This window comes from Dipteris shenzhenensis, chromosome 18 (genome assembly GCF_047967505.1).
Source record: "Dipteris shenzhenensis isolate YYH24624 ecotype China chromosome 18, Dip_SZ_1.0, whole genome shotgun sequence".
NCBI classification, from domain to species: Eukaryota; Viridiplantae; Streptophyta; class Polypodiopsida; order Gleicheniales; family Dipteridaceae; genus Dipteris; species Dipteris shenzhenensis.
The window spans coordinates 47034224-47051449 of NC_141613.1; the positions used below are offsets into that span (position 1 = coordinate 47034224).

The following is a 17226-nucleotide window of genomic DNA, read 5'->3' on the forward strand; positions in this document are numbered from 1 at the left end:
GTGAATAAGCAGTTCATTGTTAGTGGATTGGAGGGCCTTGTTTTTGTTCGCTCCTGGCTTCTCTTCGCTGACATGCTTGAGTTTTGATCTCCGACGAATGATAGTATCAAGCAAAAGGTGAACCTTAAGGACCGACCCATATGAAGGTGCACTCCCACTCGCTTCACTAATCAAATCAGAAGTGGCCGAAATCTCGTTAACCAGAGTTAAGTCTCTAACTTGTTTTTGGGTGGTGCTAAAGGACGGTTTTTTCAAGCACTTCTCGAAATGATGATGAACACAAAGCAGGAGGAGATCCACCTAATACTCATGACACTGGAGAGGTAGTTCCATTTTGGTTTTCTTTTTGGTCTTGCTTCGCAGGAAGATCAGGGACCGACGATTATGGAAGGAGCAATTCATGGATCACTCCTCGTGCGGCACAACCGAGAGAGAAAAGTAAGTGTTCGACGAGTCTGTACTAGGTAAGGCTATAGATTGGAGTAATTCACGGGTCCTTTCCAGTGGTGGGACAATCGGAAAGCAAGTTAGTGTGCCACACCGTGCGACGAGTCTGAAATTGAATGATTAGCACAGGTAAGCTGTAGATTGGCTAGTCTGACGAGTCTTTTGTGAATCTTAATAACAGACAAACCCAAAGTCTCCAGATTTCAAGCATAATATTATCAAGGAGTTCCTACTGATAGACAGCCGGTATAATCCAAGTTGGCTTAGAGACATGCTTGAGAAAAAAGCCAAAGCATCTATTGGTCAAGCCCGAGATTCTAGCATAGTGGAGGAGAATGGCAAGGCCCGCTTCAGGTCTAGTGTAATGGTGAATGCATCACAAGAACTATTCGAGAAGAGTGGATGGGAAACGTTCAGCTTAGAGGAGGCACTCACGTCTATGGAACGGATGCCCCAGCTGCCTTCAATTCAAAACCTTACATACATCTTGCACCAGTGTAGAACATTGAAAAATCTAGCGTACATCAGGCGCTTGTATGCCTACATGTGCAAAATTGGGTTGGAAGATCATAGGTATCTTGGTAACTACCTTGTCCCAATGTTGGTCCAAGTTGGAAGTATGTGCGATGCTCAGCAACTTTTTAACAGATTGGTTGGTAGGAATGTGTATTCTTGGACTTCTCTTATCATGGGTTATATTGAATGTGGGGAATCACAGCATGCCCTGAACCTCTACCAGAAAATGCAAGAGGATCCTGTACATCCTAGCAAGTATACATTTGTGGCCGTACTGAAGGGTTGCGCTAGGCTCAAAGATGCAAAAAGAGGCCGAGATATACACATTGAGATTGCCAGAAAGGGATTGGAAAGAGATCTTTTTATTGCCAGTACCTTGGTGGATATGTATGCCAAATGTGGCTTGCTTGCAGAAGCATGGGAAGCATTTGACAAGCCACCCACTCATGACGAGGTCTTGTGGACTGCTCTCATGGCAGGATATGCTGAGCATGGGCTTGCGGAGGAAGCTCTAAACTGTCTTGAACAGATGCAACTGGAGGGTCTCTCTCCCAATGCTTTCACATTTGTTTCCAGCTTGAAAGCTTGTGGCAGCATAGGAGCAATAGACAAGGGCCGAGAAATACAAGCTGAGATAGCCAGAAAGGGGCTGGAGGGAAGTCTTTTTGTTGGCAACATCTTGGTGGATATGTTTGCCAAATGTGGCTCGCTCGTGGACGCACAGGAAGTGTTCGACAGGCTGCCAGTTCGAGATGTAGTCTCATGGACTGCACTGATTGCAGGATATGCTGAGCATGGCCTTGATGAGGAAGTGCTGAACTGTTTTGAACAAATGCAAAAGGAGGGCCTGTCTCCAAATGCTGTCACCTTCAGTTGCAGCTTGAAAGCTTGTGGCAGCATAGGAGCCATAGAGAAGGGCCGAGATATACACGCTGAGATTGCCAAAAGTGGGCTCGAAAGAGATACTTTTGTTGGCAGCACCTTATTATATATGTATGTCAAATGTGCCTCACTTGCAGAAGCTCAGGAAGTGTTCGACAAGCTGCCAAATCAAGACATAGTCTCATGGAGTGCATTAATAGCAGGATATGCCGAGCATGGGCTTGGTGAGGAAGCATTGAACTGTCTCCAACAGATGCAACTGGAGGGTCTCTCTCCAAATGCTGTCACATTTAGTTGCAGCTTGAAAGCTTGTGGCAGCATAGGAACCATAGACAAGGGCCAAGATATGCATGCCGAGATTTCTAGAAGGGGGCTGGAAAGAGATGTTTTTGTTGGCAGCGCCTTGGTAGATATGTATGCCAAATGTGCCTCGCTTGATCAAGCACGGGAGGTGTTCGACAATCTGCCAGTTCGAAACGAGGTCTCATGGAATGCACTAATGTCAGGATATGCACAACTAGGAGAAAGTGAAGTTGTTCTACATATTCTTCAGAGAATGAGCGGAGAAGGGGTAAAGCCAGATGGGGCCACGTTCTCTATTGTTCTTACTGTATGCAGTCACGTTGGTCTGGTGGGTAAGGGCCAGAAGTACTTTGAGACCATGAGCAAAGAGTATAGCATCACTCCAAATATTGAGCACCACATTGGCATGATTGATCTCCTTGGCCGGGCAGGTCAAGTAGAGGAGGCAGTAGGGATGGTGAAGAAGATGCCTTTCTGTCCTAATCTTGTTGTATGGCATATGGTGTTGGGTGCTTGTCAAAAGTGGGGTAATGTGGAGCTTGGAAGACTGGCCTTTGAACATGCAGTGCGGTTGGATGAAAAGGATCCTGTAGCTTATGTTTTGATGTCTAACATCTATGCAGATGCTCACATGCAAGCAGAAGAGAGAAAAGGTTGAGGCAAGCTTGGAAGAAGCTAGGACAGAGTTGTCGGACTGACATGGTGGTATTGTGCATTCACTTTTGGTGGGGGATACAAGCCATTCCCAAGCAAAAGTATATTTGCAAAGCTAGAAGACCTTGCATTAAAATATGGGGGGAAGGGTAAATCCCAAATGTCATTGGTTGTCTTGATGCAAAGAACATGGGTTGTGTGGGCACAGTGAGAAGCTAGCTATTGCCAGTCAACAGCCATACATGTTGTCAAGAATCTCTGGGTTTGAATAACTGTCATGCCACCAATGCAGTGATATCAAAGATAGAGGTAGGGAAATTGTTCATCAAGTGCTCAAGTGCTCATCTCTCAAGGCAAGGGGGGGAGGAAGGTTATTCGAGGTTCCAAGGGCTCTTCAATCCTGAGGGAAGATGCTTGCACAATTACCATTGCTTCCACACATCAGTAACATTTATCCAATGCTTTGAAAAAGGAGATTCTGATATAGCATAACTGTGTGCTTCTAAATCTCTGATGAAACTTAAATGGGAGTAGGATTTCATTGGAGAAAAGTGCTGATTCAGGACTATGTGGAAAACAGTTTGTAGGCGGGGCTTCTGCAGGAGGGAGCTGCTTTAGAGGGGTGGGGAGTTCCTGCAGAGAAAGAGTCTGCAAAAGAGGAGCTTCTGCAGAGAAAGAGGCATGCAGGAGGAGCTGCTGTAGGAGTTGTCTCTGCAGAGAAAGAGGCTGCAGCAAGAAGAAGCTGTTGCTATGAAGGTGCTGTTGCAGGTGGTGCTGCTATTGTAGGGCTGCTGCTGCTGCAGGATTGCATGGAGGATGGGCTATTGCAGGAGGCTGGAGGCTGGAGGGGAGCATGCACTAGCAAGGGCATGAGAAAATGTGTGCACATGAGGGTGGAAGAGTGCTTCTTTTATAGGTGTAGGGACAGGTCAGCTTCCGACATTGGAATTTGTACCCATTTTGGCATGGTGGGCTGCCTTCTTGAAATGTGGTGGGCTGCATGGGAGTAGGAGTTCCTGCAGTGACAATTGGTTCCATGGTTCATGCCTGGCTCTCCACATGTCCCTAAAGGCTGCCATGTGCCCTGTGCCACCTCATGGGTTCCATGTGTCCCATGCCGCATGTCATGGTTACTATATCAACGAGCCACATCAGTATGCCACATGTCATGCTGAAATCGTGGACTAAGGTTACTTTAACCACTCTTTATTTGCCTGACTGAAAATTCAGTTTGGGTGATCAATAGTACTCTGATTTCACTTCTATTTCACCCTTAGGTTTCTGATAGTAAGCTCTATTCAAAGGGCTAGTTTACGGTTAGTTTGGGTTTGGTTGGCCTTCTCACATAACCTATTTGTCTCGTCTTGCATCTCTTTGCCTCTTTCATGTTACAGGCCCACACTGAAGGCTATTGCAAATATTCTCTTTAATAGTAGCTGGGTCTGTCTGCATTCTATGCATTTGATTGGTTCCTTGTTTGGTGTGGTCTTTACATTTCTTATAAAGAGATACACCTCAACTTGTGGGACATTAATGCCCGGAACCCCTTCAAATGTTAGATTTGTAGGCAACTACTACCTAATTGAATGGTAGGAAAACATATACATTCTTTTGCCAAACATCCTAAACTTGAAATTTCAAAAAAAAAAAATGTCTTTGGTGAATAGAAGTGGCATTCCCTTCGTCTTTCATTCAGTTGACCTCAACTAAATTGCTTCTTTATAAGCATCAAGAATGTAAAGAAGCTCTTGAAACATTGACCCTTCCATTCATTTAGCATTTGTAGTCTTGAACTACAAGAGATACTTTTTTGTGGACTTTTTCGTCGTCTTTTTGTGATGAAGTCGTGGAAGATTATTTGTTATAGAACCAAAAGTATCTCATTGTTCTTCACTTCTGGTAGATCTTCATAGATTGAATCATGAGAGAGAACCTCCAACACAGGGTTTGATCATATTGATACGGAAGGCATGCGCGCATCTTCCGATGTAATGGAAGATCTAGCTGAACTGAAACTTAATTAATAACTTCCAATACTCTGAAAGGGAAACAGTACTTGAACAAGAGTTTTAAATAGATATTCTTTTGTCCCACCTTCATTTTTTGTCTTGCTTTTTCAAACTTTAGTAAAATCCATTAGCCTTCCTTGCTCACAAAGGCCCTTCGTCTTTTATTTGTAGTTGCCTTTGTTTTTCTTGAGCCTTTTGGATGGTTGTGCGAATAGTGGCATAAGTGGAATCATAAGCCTCTATGAATTGATCAACGGCATAGATCTTATCCTTAGTGTGCATTAATAGAGTTGGTAGGGATATGCCATATATGATTTGAAAAGGAGTCTTCCCTATAGAAGAGTGTATGGTATTGTTTTAAGCAAGCCTCTATGAATTGATCAGCGGCAAAGATCTTATTCTAGCTTGCATTAATGGAGTTGGTAGGGATCTGCCATACATGATCTGAAAAGGCGTCTTTCTTGTAGAAGAGTGAATGGTATTATTATAAGTAAACTCAATTATGGAAGGATACTTTTCCGACATGGTCAGCTGGTCATGTACATAGATTTTGAACAGACTCATAGGCTGCTATTAGTAATTGCACTTTGGACAGTAGTTGAGGATGAAATGATGAAGAAAAACCTAGAATAGTCCCAACGTTTTCAAATAATACTTGCCATAAATTACTAGTGAATTTACAATCTCTATCAAAAATTGCAAATTTGGGTATCCCATTATGTCTGGAGATGTACCTAATGAATAGGTGTGCAGCTTCAAGAGGCTTAGTTGTTTCCGACATGGAATGAAATGAGCTTGTTTACTAAACCTATCCATTATGATCCAAATCATTCATGTCTATGATTAGTCCTAGGAGGGTGTATGATATTGAGCTCAACCATGTTTGGGTAGAGCACATAGCAATCCTACAATTATTACAACAAGAGCCGTAATGAAGTCCAAAGTGGTACGCTCCTATGGCCTTTCTGGAATAGGCAAAGATTATAATAGCCCTTTGGTTTTCCTCTATCATACTTTGCCTTTTCACATGATATACATGCAGAAATGTAAGAAATAGTGCCTTCTTCATGTTTGGCCAATAGAAAAGTCTATCTAGGGTTGTAAATGTAGCCACAATGCCTCTATTGACCAGCATAGGATGGATTATGGTTTTTCATCTAAAAACTTTGATAGGAGCTCCTTTATAATAGTTTCTCTTGCATGTACAAGTATCCCTCATTTATGTAGTAGGCATGATGAGTTGTGAGAACCTTTGCCATTTGGTCATTAAATGTTCCCATACTTCAGAGGAATTAGCATCTACACCTTAAGAGCTAGCATCATCATCATATCTAATTGACATACCACATTTTCCCCGAAAAAAGAAGAGATACCACATTTTCTTTTGTAGTAGTGTATTGGGTTTGGAAATGAAAAGACTGTAGATATCTCATGTTTCTCTCTCTCAAGAGAGGTTGTTTCAAAAAGTATTGTAGGCATGGAGACTAGTCTTAACAAGAAAGCTTATTCCTAACAAATAATGTCTCCAAATATTTAAGGCATGTATTACATCCAATTCTTGAGTTAGAGCAGCTCAATGCAGTCACCACTAGCATCGCGCTTTTGTAAGTTAGGAAGGATGAGATCAGGTCTTGTGGTTAAGGCATGTTTGAAAAACTTCTTTCTCTTTGAAAGTCCATTTAAACTTAACGTTCTTCTTGGTAAGACCATGTAGGGCTGTAGCTATCTCCAAATTAATCTCGTATCTCATGATGAGTCTTTAGATTGGGCCATTCCCCTATTGGTTGGATCCATTTAAATACCATCGTTGGAGATAACATGGCATAAGTATTAAATTTATGCCAATAAGAATGCACTCTTCTTTTCATTAATCACAAGGGCATTTTTTTATAAGACTTTGAACATAGTTTTTGAGTACTTTCTGGGTTCCTCCTCATATCTACTCAAAATAACAATGTCATCAAAGAAAACTGTTGTGAATTCTTGATGGTTTCCAATTAATCATTTCATTAGACTATTGAAGGTGGCTGGCGCATTTGTAAGGCCAAACAACATCTTTAGATACTCATAAAGTCGAAAAGTTGTTCGAAATTTAGTTTTATAAATATCTGTGTTAGTCAAACCTAGTGATAGCACTCTTAAGGTCTATGTGGTTAAAAATTGTGGATCCTCTTGAAAATAAAAAATATCATCTATTCAAGGAATAGGAAAATGGTTTTTGATGGGCTGCTTATTCAAGGCTCTATAGTCTACACACATCTTGAAAGATTCATCTTCCTTAAGGGCTGTAAGATAGGAGAGAAAAATGTGGAACTACTAGGTCATCAGACTAGGCCTTTAGCCAAAAGTTCTTGAGCTTACTTGAAGATCTCATTGACTAACTTGATATGGAGGTCTATTGGGTGGAGAACATCTAGGCACTAAGTCATCTTATGGTCTTTAGGCCTTTCTATTGGAAGCACACTAGGCAATTCTTGTGAGAAACAATTTGAAAATTCATTAAGGAAGTTGATACTTTCTAGTGGAACTTGACTAGGCCTTTTTTATGGAACTTGATTGGGCCTTTCTAGTAGATGACAATTGGGCCTTTCTAGTGGAAGCTAATTAGGCAACACTTGTGAGAAATTCTTTAAGGAAGTTTAGCCTTTCTTGAGTAAACGGATTTGTAGAAATCTCTTCTAGAACTTCCTTTTCAGCAACATAAACTAGTAAAGAACATATTCTGTTTCGCTACAACCACTGGAAATTGTGAATGTCTTACCATAGGAATAGTATTTCCTAAAGCTCCACCTAAATGCTTACATATCGACCCTTGTGTTGAATGGTTAGGATGTTCATTCCATAATCAATTCAAGGATTGGATTGCTTATGCTAAGGCATGTTTTGTATGACGTCATCACCTTGAATTGAGGCAATCATAAAAGACAGGTGATCAAGATACCCTTGAATGTGAACCCTACGTTTGTTGAGGAGAGGATACACCTTTTCTTCATGACACTTGAAAGCGCCAAGTGCTTCTCATGCTTCACTTTGTCTTTAGTAGCTATGCCCAAACTTTGCGCTAACTCATGTCATATAAAATTATGTGTTGCACCATCATCAAGCAAGAACTCAGTTGAATGATGTTTTATGTGACCCCAAGATTTGAGCAAGCAATGTATGATTTTGTCATGTTGTGCACTGCTGGTGTCTTCTGCAAAGCCTCCTTGTTGTTGCTATCTACGTTGGCAACCTGCTTGTGAGGACATTGATAGAGCTTGTGGCCATGCTCTCCACATTTGAAGCATCATCCTTTAGAGTCATACCTTTGCTTTTGTTGATGAGATGCGGTATTTGAGGACTTCACTTGACGGACATGCTTTGAGGTGGCCTATTGGATGCTCCTTGATTCCTCTTGAAATCTTTTGAACCTCTTTTATTTGGGTCACACTTGCCGAAGAAGAGTAGCTTCTTCTCAATCTTTATTTCCACATTAATAGTCTCCTCAAAGTCATGGGGCTGACGATATCAACTTCATTTTGCATGGTGTATATCAAACCCACATAGAACTCACTTCATTGCTCCCTCAAATCCTTTTTATTGAAAGCTTGAACTTTGAGCAAACTATCCCAAAAACAAGTGACATACTCACATACTTTTTCATCTTGACATTATGAAAGGATATCCCATCACACAGTCATGTCTCTTTTGAACTTCTTTGGCAAGAAATGATCTTGCAAGTACTTCTTAAACCTTCTCCAAGTGGGAGCTTGCTATCTTATGCTAGCCATACTAGCACACCATAGAGAACCATGGCCTTACAGATGTAAAGCTGCTAATTAGATGTAAAGCATGGCCTTATAAGTAGATCTTGGCTTTTTCTTCATCTTTATCTCCATTAAAGTAGTCAAGATCTTCTATCCATGCCAATAGAACCTCGATGCCTTGAACAACTTGTATTCAAGCTTTATTAGTTGGTCTTCTCCTTATCTTATGTGTCAAAGGGGATAGGCTACAATGTCATTTTCTTCATCTTGAAGGAGAAACCGAGGGTGACTTTCCCTTATGGAATCTTAAATGCCTGCATGGCATCTTCCTTCAAATGGATGCCCTGCTTCATGGGGAGTCAATGTGGTTGCCTTCACAACAATGAATCTATAGTGCTATAATAATCAAAAGGTTACTCAACTAATTGAGAGTGGGAGGCAAATGGGGACCATGACTAGACATGACAGCTGGTTGACTCAATGAGTAGATGATCTCAATAAGATAACACAAACATTTGAGGATCTCATCCTCAAATTTGATAACCAAGACCAATGGACCCTCTTTGTGCTCTCTTAAAGAAAAATATTTCTTTGAATAAGATTACAAAATATTGCTTTACTTCATATATTTGCAAGATAGAAATTAAAATGTACCATATTTCTCAATAAAAAGTGTTACAGGGGCTATGGCTACTATAGAGGGTATTTAATTGCATGGAGTACGGGTTGCTATGGGAGGTTGGAGCGGAGTGGAGCGGAGTATACACCATCAAGGTGGTGTGAAAGTATGTGCAAATAAGGGGGAGAGTGTTTCTTTTATAGATGTAGGGAGGGGCCGAATTCCAACGTTGGAATTTGTGCCCATTTTTACATGGTGGGCTAGCCCCCTTGGAAGCTTTATACATCCTCGAAATTTTAAAAGATTCTCCATACAAGACCCTCACATATAAAGTATCAGAAAACTTGCTAAACAAAAAGAGAGATGATAATTGCTGGTCTTTACTCTTCTTCATGTTTAACCTTTGGGGAGCTAGAGTTCTTCCTCTTAGCATCCTTAGCATCCTTAGAAACTGCTCTTTCTTTGGTTGTAGATCCATTGGGGGTAGCTTTAGTGGACACTTTAGGGGCATAAACATTTATAGTTGGTCATCTTGTAGCATCACATATCTTTTAACCTCCATATTTGATGAAGAAAAGGGTATCCATCCCTCTGGCAGCAATGGTAGGGGATCTTGATGTAGGAATTCTTAGGGATGGAGCTCTAAAGAAATGAGTAGAAGGGGGAGAAGTCATTAAGTCCACGGGTGAGAAAGGGGAGAAGCCGACCTCTTTGAAGAGTGGTATCTCCTTGGAAGCAACATGTTTATCAAGTTCAACCACTGTATGTGACTCCTCTTAATAATTGAGAGCATGTGTATCAATCTCCATATTCAGATGGGAGTGGGATTATTTTCATAATGCAATGGCCTTTTGGAGATGCTTTTGTTCCTGCCCCACCATTTCCCAAAAAGATTATTAGTCAACATACTAATGTTATTAATTTGAAAATTATTTATGGCTGTGTTTTGGACCTAGGCGTGTTTATACCCATTCCATAAAGGGGGGTTGGGGAGGGGAACACCCCCCTAGTAGTGTAGCTGAGGGGTTCCAAGGGGGGCCAATGACATGCATTAGGCCCCCCTTGGTGGGGGTTCGGGGGTAGCTCCCGTGAAGCCAAAAATACATGAAAATTGGTGCATAAGTTGCTCATGAGTTATGTGGTCAAAATTGTAAGATAAGAGTGTGGCTCATATAGTAGGAGAACAATGGATATACTGCTTGTATCTTGTACCCTCTCGCTTTGTTGGATAAGAAAAACATAGACTGATTGTTTCTTCGTAGATGTAGCCCACACTAGGTAAACCACATATATATGTGTCTCCCTTTATCTTCCATTTCGTGCACTTTCTGTACTGTGTATTTTATGCATTCTACTTCTCGCATTCTTGTTCGTTATCACGTTACTCCTAACAACTAGTATCAGAGCGTTTGTTTGAGCAACGTTTGTTGACTCATTAGGAATGAGGTTTCTGGTTTGAGTGGGAGCAAGTTAAAGATTGAGAAGTTCAATGGAAAGAACTACCAATATTAAAAGATACAGATTGAGGATTATTTGTACTAGAAGGACCTTTTCTTGCCATTAGGTGGGATCACAAAGAAGCCTGTGAATATGTCAACAGCCAAAGACTAGGAGGTTTAAAAAGGTGCTAGGAAGAATACGATTGTGTTTGGGAGTGTCAGTAGCTTTCAAAATTCTTGAATAGAAGACAAGAAAGGAATTGATGAGAATGTTGGATACATAGTATGTTGGGATAACTATGGTCAAGGGCTTGCTCTATGGTGCATGTGTGCAGCTAGGGGAGTCACATGTGTGTGTGTGTGTGTGTGTGTGTGTGTTGTAGAAGCACACCTAGTGCTATGAGGTGTCTAGTGTGTGACCTAAGTGATGATCTAAGCACAAAGGCCCCCACATGGGAGGTTCCTTTGATTTAGGCTAGTCCCACTGATGTAGGGGCTGATTGCCACTAATGTAGGGAAGGTGCCTATGATCTAGGCCACCCTCTTCCCATTTCTATAAGAGAGAGTCACCTCTCTCACAATCAATAGAACACTCATTTCTATATCTCATGTGTTCTCACTCCTTGCCATGATGCACCTCTTTTATCCCACTCATGTCTTCATTTGGTATCAGAGCAAGGTTGATCCTACCTAGCTCCTAGAGTCACCTAGAACCCAAGATTTCATATTTTTCATCACCTTCATTTTGTTTGAGCTCTCTTATGGCCTGACCATTCGAGGCACCATATCTGAACATCCAATCGTGAACTTTTATAACGCTTCATATTGTAGCTTTATCTAGTTAAGGCGCATGTCTTCACCGTTGGGATCTGCGTAATTAGGCTTCCACTAGCCCATGTCGACACTCAGATTGCTTGATAAAATTTCACACGATTCAGCCTACTGGAGCCATATCTTGTCAATTCCTTTGAGGCCGTCTTGGAAACACTCTTGGGAAGGTGCTGATGAATTTTGGTGGACAATGGTCCATAGAATGTTGAGAACAGAGCAAAAGACCAGTCAAAAAAGGTGGGATTCCCACAGATAATGCAGCTTGTTTTTTTGCCTATCCTCTCTTGAGGATTTTCTTTGATGTTAGGCCTTTCATTTGTCTTTGAAAGCCCCTTGAATGCCCTTCTCTACAGCCTCAATTGCACCCTCCAGCTTTAGATTATTCGATTTGGGGGAAACAATCAAAATATGGTCAAACTTTGACCATCCCAAAGGTTTGACCAGTCAAAAATTTTATTCTATATCTGTTTTAGCTAGCTACACTAATAGATCTCTATTTGACTAAGTATTGACTTTGAAATGGACTCCACAAGTGTCATGGTACTTGTCATTTATGGTGATGATGTTTACATTGTCTATGTTTGAGTGCCATTTGCAAAGGGATAGTTATCAATTTGAAGATAGGTGACTTGTGTTGAGAGATACTGGTGTAAGACTATAGACACTACCCTTGAATGATATATCAAGTGGTAAGACCTACTCAATATCATGTCTTTAGAAGGTGAAGGAGTTGCCCAAAAGTACTTACTTCTTCATAAGTGACATATATAGAAAACCATCACTTTTCATTGGGTGCTCTCCCCTGACCTTGATATCTAAAAAGATTGTATTAAGTGATGAGCTAAGATGTGACATGATATGTTGTGGTACTAAGATAAAACTTGGACACTTCAAGAAGATTATGGAGAACAAGAAGTTCACCATCCTGAAAAAAAGGGAAGTACAATGGATAGTCCAATATAAAAAGGTCCTTGCTATCATAGCATTGGGACTTAGTGACTCATACATTCATCACATAGATGGTTGTGAGACTTCACATGAAGCTTGGGCGCAACTTGAAAAGGTATTTGGTGCACAAGTTTTACTCAAAAGTCTTCTAGATGAAGAGTATAGCAACACTTTTACATCCAACTAGGTGGATATTGAAGCTTCTCTTTTGGAAGAGGAGAGAAATGGCTCCTACTACAACTCCAAGGAAAATAAAGCATATCTGGTTGAAGAGAGAACTCCATCAGCAAAAGAAGCATCCAACTTTGTAGTAGAAGACAAGGACTTTGCCTTTTGAGCAACTTGTCTTTGAATTTTTGTTTATCATCACTTGGTCAAATTTTGAGGTTCTTTGCCTGGAGTAGTACTCCAAAAATAATGTCATTTGTTTTGTCTTTTGTAAATCACCTCTAGTCACCATATGATGTAGGCCATGTGGTATGTGTTTGGTCTATCCCAGTTTTATAAACCTTGACCCTTGGGCACCTTTACTAGCATGAGATCCTAGACATAGATTTATCCTTGACCACCATGAGATGGCATAAGAAACTATGAGACTAGATGTATCCTTGACATTGCAAGAGGCAAACCCTTGAGGGGGGGTATGTTGGGGTAACTATGGTCAAGGGCTTGCTCTGTGGTGCATGTGTGCATCTAGGGGAGTCACATGTGTGTGTATGTGTGTTGTAGAAGCACACCTAGTGCTATGAGGTGTCTAATGGTGACCTAAGTGATGATGCAAGCACAAAGGCCCCCACATGGGAGGTTCCTTTGATTTAGGCCAGTCCCACTGATGTAGGGGCTGATTGCCACCAATGTAGGGAAGGTGCCTATGATCTAGGCCACCCTCTTCCCATTTCTATAAGAGACAGTCACCTCTCTCACAATCAATAGAACACTCATTTCTATATCTCATGTGTTCTCACTCCTTGCCATGATGCACCTTTTTATCCCACTCACCTCTTCATAGTATGAAAAACGATAAGCTTCTAACAAGGTATTTCTTATGAAGAGTCTAGTCAATCTAAAAATGTCAAAAGATGGGTCCATAGCTGATCATTTGAACGAGATCAATAAGTATATAAGCCAACTAAGCTCTGTAGGAGTAAACTTTGATGATGATATTTGAGCTCTCTTGACTTTGTGCTCATTGCCAGAAAGTTGGGATAGCTTGGTCATGGTTGTGAGTAACTATGTTTCTAGGTCAAATGCTTTAAAGTTTGATGATGTTGGTGGTGTTCTCCTTATCAAGGAAATGTGACAGAAAAGCACAGGTGAAATATCAGGTAATGCTTTGAACCTTGAGAATAGGAGAAGAAAAAGGGAGAAAGGATAGAGCTCAAGACATCGGGACAAGTCAAGAAGGAGTAGATCCAATCCCAAAGGGAACGTGGAGTGCTGGCATTGTGGGGAGAAAGGACACCAGAAGAAAAACTTGGTGGGGTTGTGCATACAGATGTATGGGGTCTTGTTGATGTATCATCTCTTGGTGGTTCTCACTATTATGTTACTTTTATTGACGTTGCAATTAGAAAAACTTGGGTTTATTGCATTCAAAGCAAATCTGATGTCTTTGGAACTTTTAAGAAATGAAAATATTTGGCTGAGAATGAGGCAAGAAAGAAGTTGAGGGCTCTCAGACCTTAGCATAGAGTTTGATAGTTACTGTTCATATGATGGAATTTGTACAGAGAAGACAACTCCAAGAACGCCACAAGAAAATCCTGTGTCAGAGAGGATGAATAGAGCAATTATGGAATATGCAAGAAGCATGAGACTACAAGCAGCGCTGCCCTTACAACTTTGTGCTAAATCAGTGAATACAACTGTCTACTCGATAAATAGATCGACTTCAAGTTCCTTGGACGGTGGCATTCCCAAAGAGGCATGGACAGTAAAAAAGTTAACTATTCTTTTGTGAAGGGGTTTGGTTGTGAAGCATTTTTACATGTTGATAAGGATTTCAGAACAAAGTTTGATGAAAAATCCAAGACGTGCATCTTTATTGGATATGGAGGTAGTGAGTTTGGTTATCGCGTCTGTGGGATTATGAAAGTAAAAAATCACTAGGAGCAGAGATGTTGTATTCAATGAGGCTGCTATGTATAAAGATCACTTGCAGAAAAGGAAGAAAGAAAATGCAGATACGGATCTTGATGAAATCACAGGAGATGAAATTCCAAAGGTTGAAAAAAATGAGGATGTGCAAGAACAACAGAGGAAGAACCTCAAATTCCTCTCAGTGCACTTAGAAGGTTTACGCAATGGTAAGTAGACCACCTGAGTAAATTTCTCCTTCTTTCGATTATGTTTTGTTGATTGATTCTGGTGAACCAGAAATGTGTGAAGAAGCAATGCAGGTAGAATCGAAAAAGGAGTGGGAGCGAGGCATGGAAGACGAAATGGAATCTTTTCTACATAACCACACTTTGCATTTGGTTTGCTTGCCTACGGGAAAAACATCATTGTGGAATAAATGGGTTTATAGGGTGAAGGAAGAAGATGGAGGAAAAAGGATGTACAAGGCAAGGCTTGTTGTTTAAAAGGGTTTGCGTAGAATAAAAGTACTACAGGTCTTCTACTTTTCCATGTACCCTTTCTGTAAGCCATCCTTCGTTCAAAAATTTTGACTGAGCGTCAATCAGTTCCTATGGTTTTATAGCTATGTAGAGAGCTTAGCATTGTGATCATAGCTTACCCCTTGTCTAGGCACTATATGCATCACTCTGTTGCTCTCGTGTCTCTTCTCCTCTCCTTACATGTTGACTTCTCCTAAGATTTGCATGTGTTGCACAATGTTTTTCCATTCGCTCTGATTTAAGCTTGATGATTCATTATTTTTGCAAGTTGCCTACTTGCATTCACTTATAGCTTTCTGGTAATAATGTTGTATGAGAACCTATACACTTTCGAACTTTCCTCGTAGCTGAATTTTTGAGACTCGGATCACGTATATTTGTTGTCTCCTTCCTGTGCTTTGGTTTAGTTGCTAAGTGCTTGCTCTTTTCACTGCCAAGAGCCTTAGGCATTCAATCAATATGCGATCACAATTGGGCCTTCATGGTTTTGGGCCAGTCAGTGCTATGCCATCACACCCTCCCTCTATCGTACTTTCATGCTCTTAGCCTCTTCTCCTATTTAGGGATTGTCTTGTGCTTTCTTTGCTGTCTACTTCATCTTGCGGCTCCTTACTTTTTTAATTTTATGCTGCTTGGACACCCTTCATGCCTATTAAGCTCTTTGGCCACCCTTCTTGCCTAGTCGGTTACCTTGTATCCTTAGCGCATCACAGTTACTTGCTCCTTCCCCTTCATTATCAATGCTTGTATTTGTTTGTTTATAATTTATACACATGCAATATTTATCTCTTTACTAAATTATATACATACATTTATTCACAATTTTATGTAGTTGCTTCTAATACATTCATAAAAATGTGATTTCTAATGAACTAATTTTCCACCCTCTTTTATTGTTTTTTCTTTACTTTTTTGGGTACTTTATGAATTCTTTTTAGCTTTGTAGCTTTAGATTTAGGTAAAATTTTCTTTTCATTTTCTATTGATCCATTTATATGTTTATTTCCTTTATTTCTATCCTTAATTCCTTATTTTAATTCCATTGTTGATTTGTTATATATATATATATATATATATATATGTATGTATGTACACACACACACACACACAATTCTCATTTTATCTTTTATCCTTGCATTTTACCTTTCTTTCCTTTATAAATCCTTTGATAACGCCTTTTAAACTACCTCTCCCCCTACCCTTTCCTCCCCCCCCCCCCCTATTTTTCCTAATCTCTCTCTCTCTCTCTCTCTCTCTCTCTCTCTCTCTCTCTCTCTCTCTCTCTCTCTCTCTCTCTCCCTCTACATCCATCTATCTCTACCCTCTCCTTGTCTCTCTCTACCATCTCTCTCTCTCTACCCCCTTCCTCTCTCTCTCTATATCTATCTCTCTCTACCCTCTCTCTCTCTCTCTCTCTCTCTCTCTCTCTCTCTCTCTCTCTCTCTCTCCCTCCCTGACCCCTTCCATAATTTATCCCTACTACACCTAATTTTTTCTCATTTCTCCCTATTCTTCCTAATCCTTTCTAATTTTTTCTATCCTCATTTTCTCAGTTGTCCATGAAATCTACCTCTCCTTCCTTTATAATCCTTTAAAAATTCCTTTTTAAATAAATACCTCAGTCCTAAAATTTCCAAATTACCTCCTATTTTTCACTATTTGTCCTATTGTTTTCTAAAAATTCCTAAATTAGTCCCAATTTTGTGCTAAATTTCTCCATGAAAAATTAAACTACCTTGCCTCTCCCTAATTACATGCTTTTCAAAACCTAACTAACCTCCCTTTCCCCCCCTTTTCGGACTGTCTCACTCCCTCGTCTCGTAAACTTCTCTACTCTAAACTACTATAACTACACTACATAGCCTTATCATAACTACCCCCACCTCCCCAAAAAACCCTCAGGCACCCCACCTCTCCATTCATTGTTTTCCCCCCTCTCCTAACTGACCCTCCCAAATTCCCTTCTCTATCCCTATTTAAAGCCATCTACATACCCTCACTTGCTCCCTACTGCACATTGCGCTCTGCCTTCGCATAGTTCGAATGGAGCTCTGCCCCCCTTGCTCTATACTACCTATTGTCGCGGCCTGCACTACCATCCATGTGATTTAATACCTCTACTACAACACTGCTTCTTTGGTCTCCATAAAGCATGCGCCTCCCCTTTTTATGCACGATGCTCCAAAACGATGGTGCGTAGCCCCCGACCTTGGT

At 40.7% G+C, this 17226-nt stretch overlaps 1 protein-coding gene across 1 annotated transcript; it reads left to right on the plus strand.

Annotated features, from left to right (window-relative positions):
- Nucleotides 1-280: 280 nt before the first annotated feature.
- Nucleotides 281-4029, plus strand: LOC147891318 (pentatricopeptide repeat-containing protein At4g18520, chloroplastic-like). The gene is made up of 2 exons (XM_087389064.1): nucleotides 281-438; nucleotides 629-4029. Exons 1-2 carry the CDS (start codon nucleotides 385-387, stop codon nucleotides 2804-2806), a joined length of 2232 nt encoding a protein of 743 aa, XP_087245190.1. The 5' UTR covers nucleotides 281-384; the 3' UTR covers nucleotides 2807-4029.
- Nucleotides 4030-17226: the final 13197 nt, after the last annotated feature.

What these genes read in the sequence shown, in the direction of transcription:
- LOC147891318 (XM_087389064.1), top strand. Translation starts at nt 385, where the DNA reads ATGGAAGGAGCAATTCATGGATCACTCCTCGTGCGGCACAACCGAGAG. An exon ending in GGCACAACCGAGAGAGAAAA is followed by an intron (nt 439 to 628) that starts GTAAGTGTTCGA and finishes TCTTAATAACAG; the next exon opens with ACAAACCCAAAGTCTCCAGA.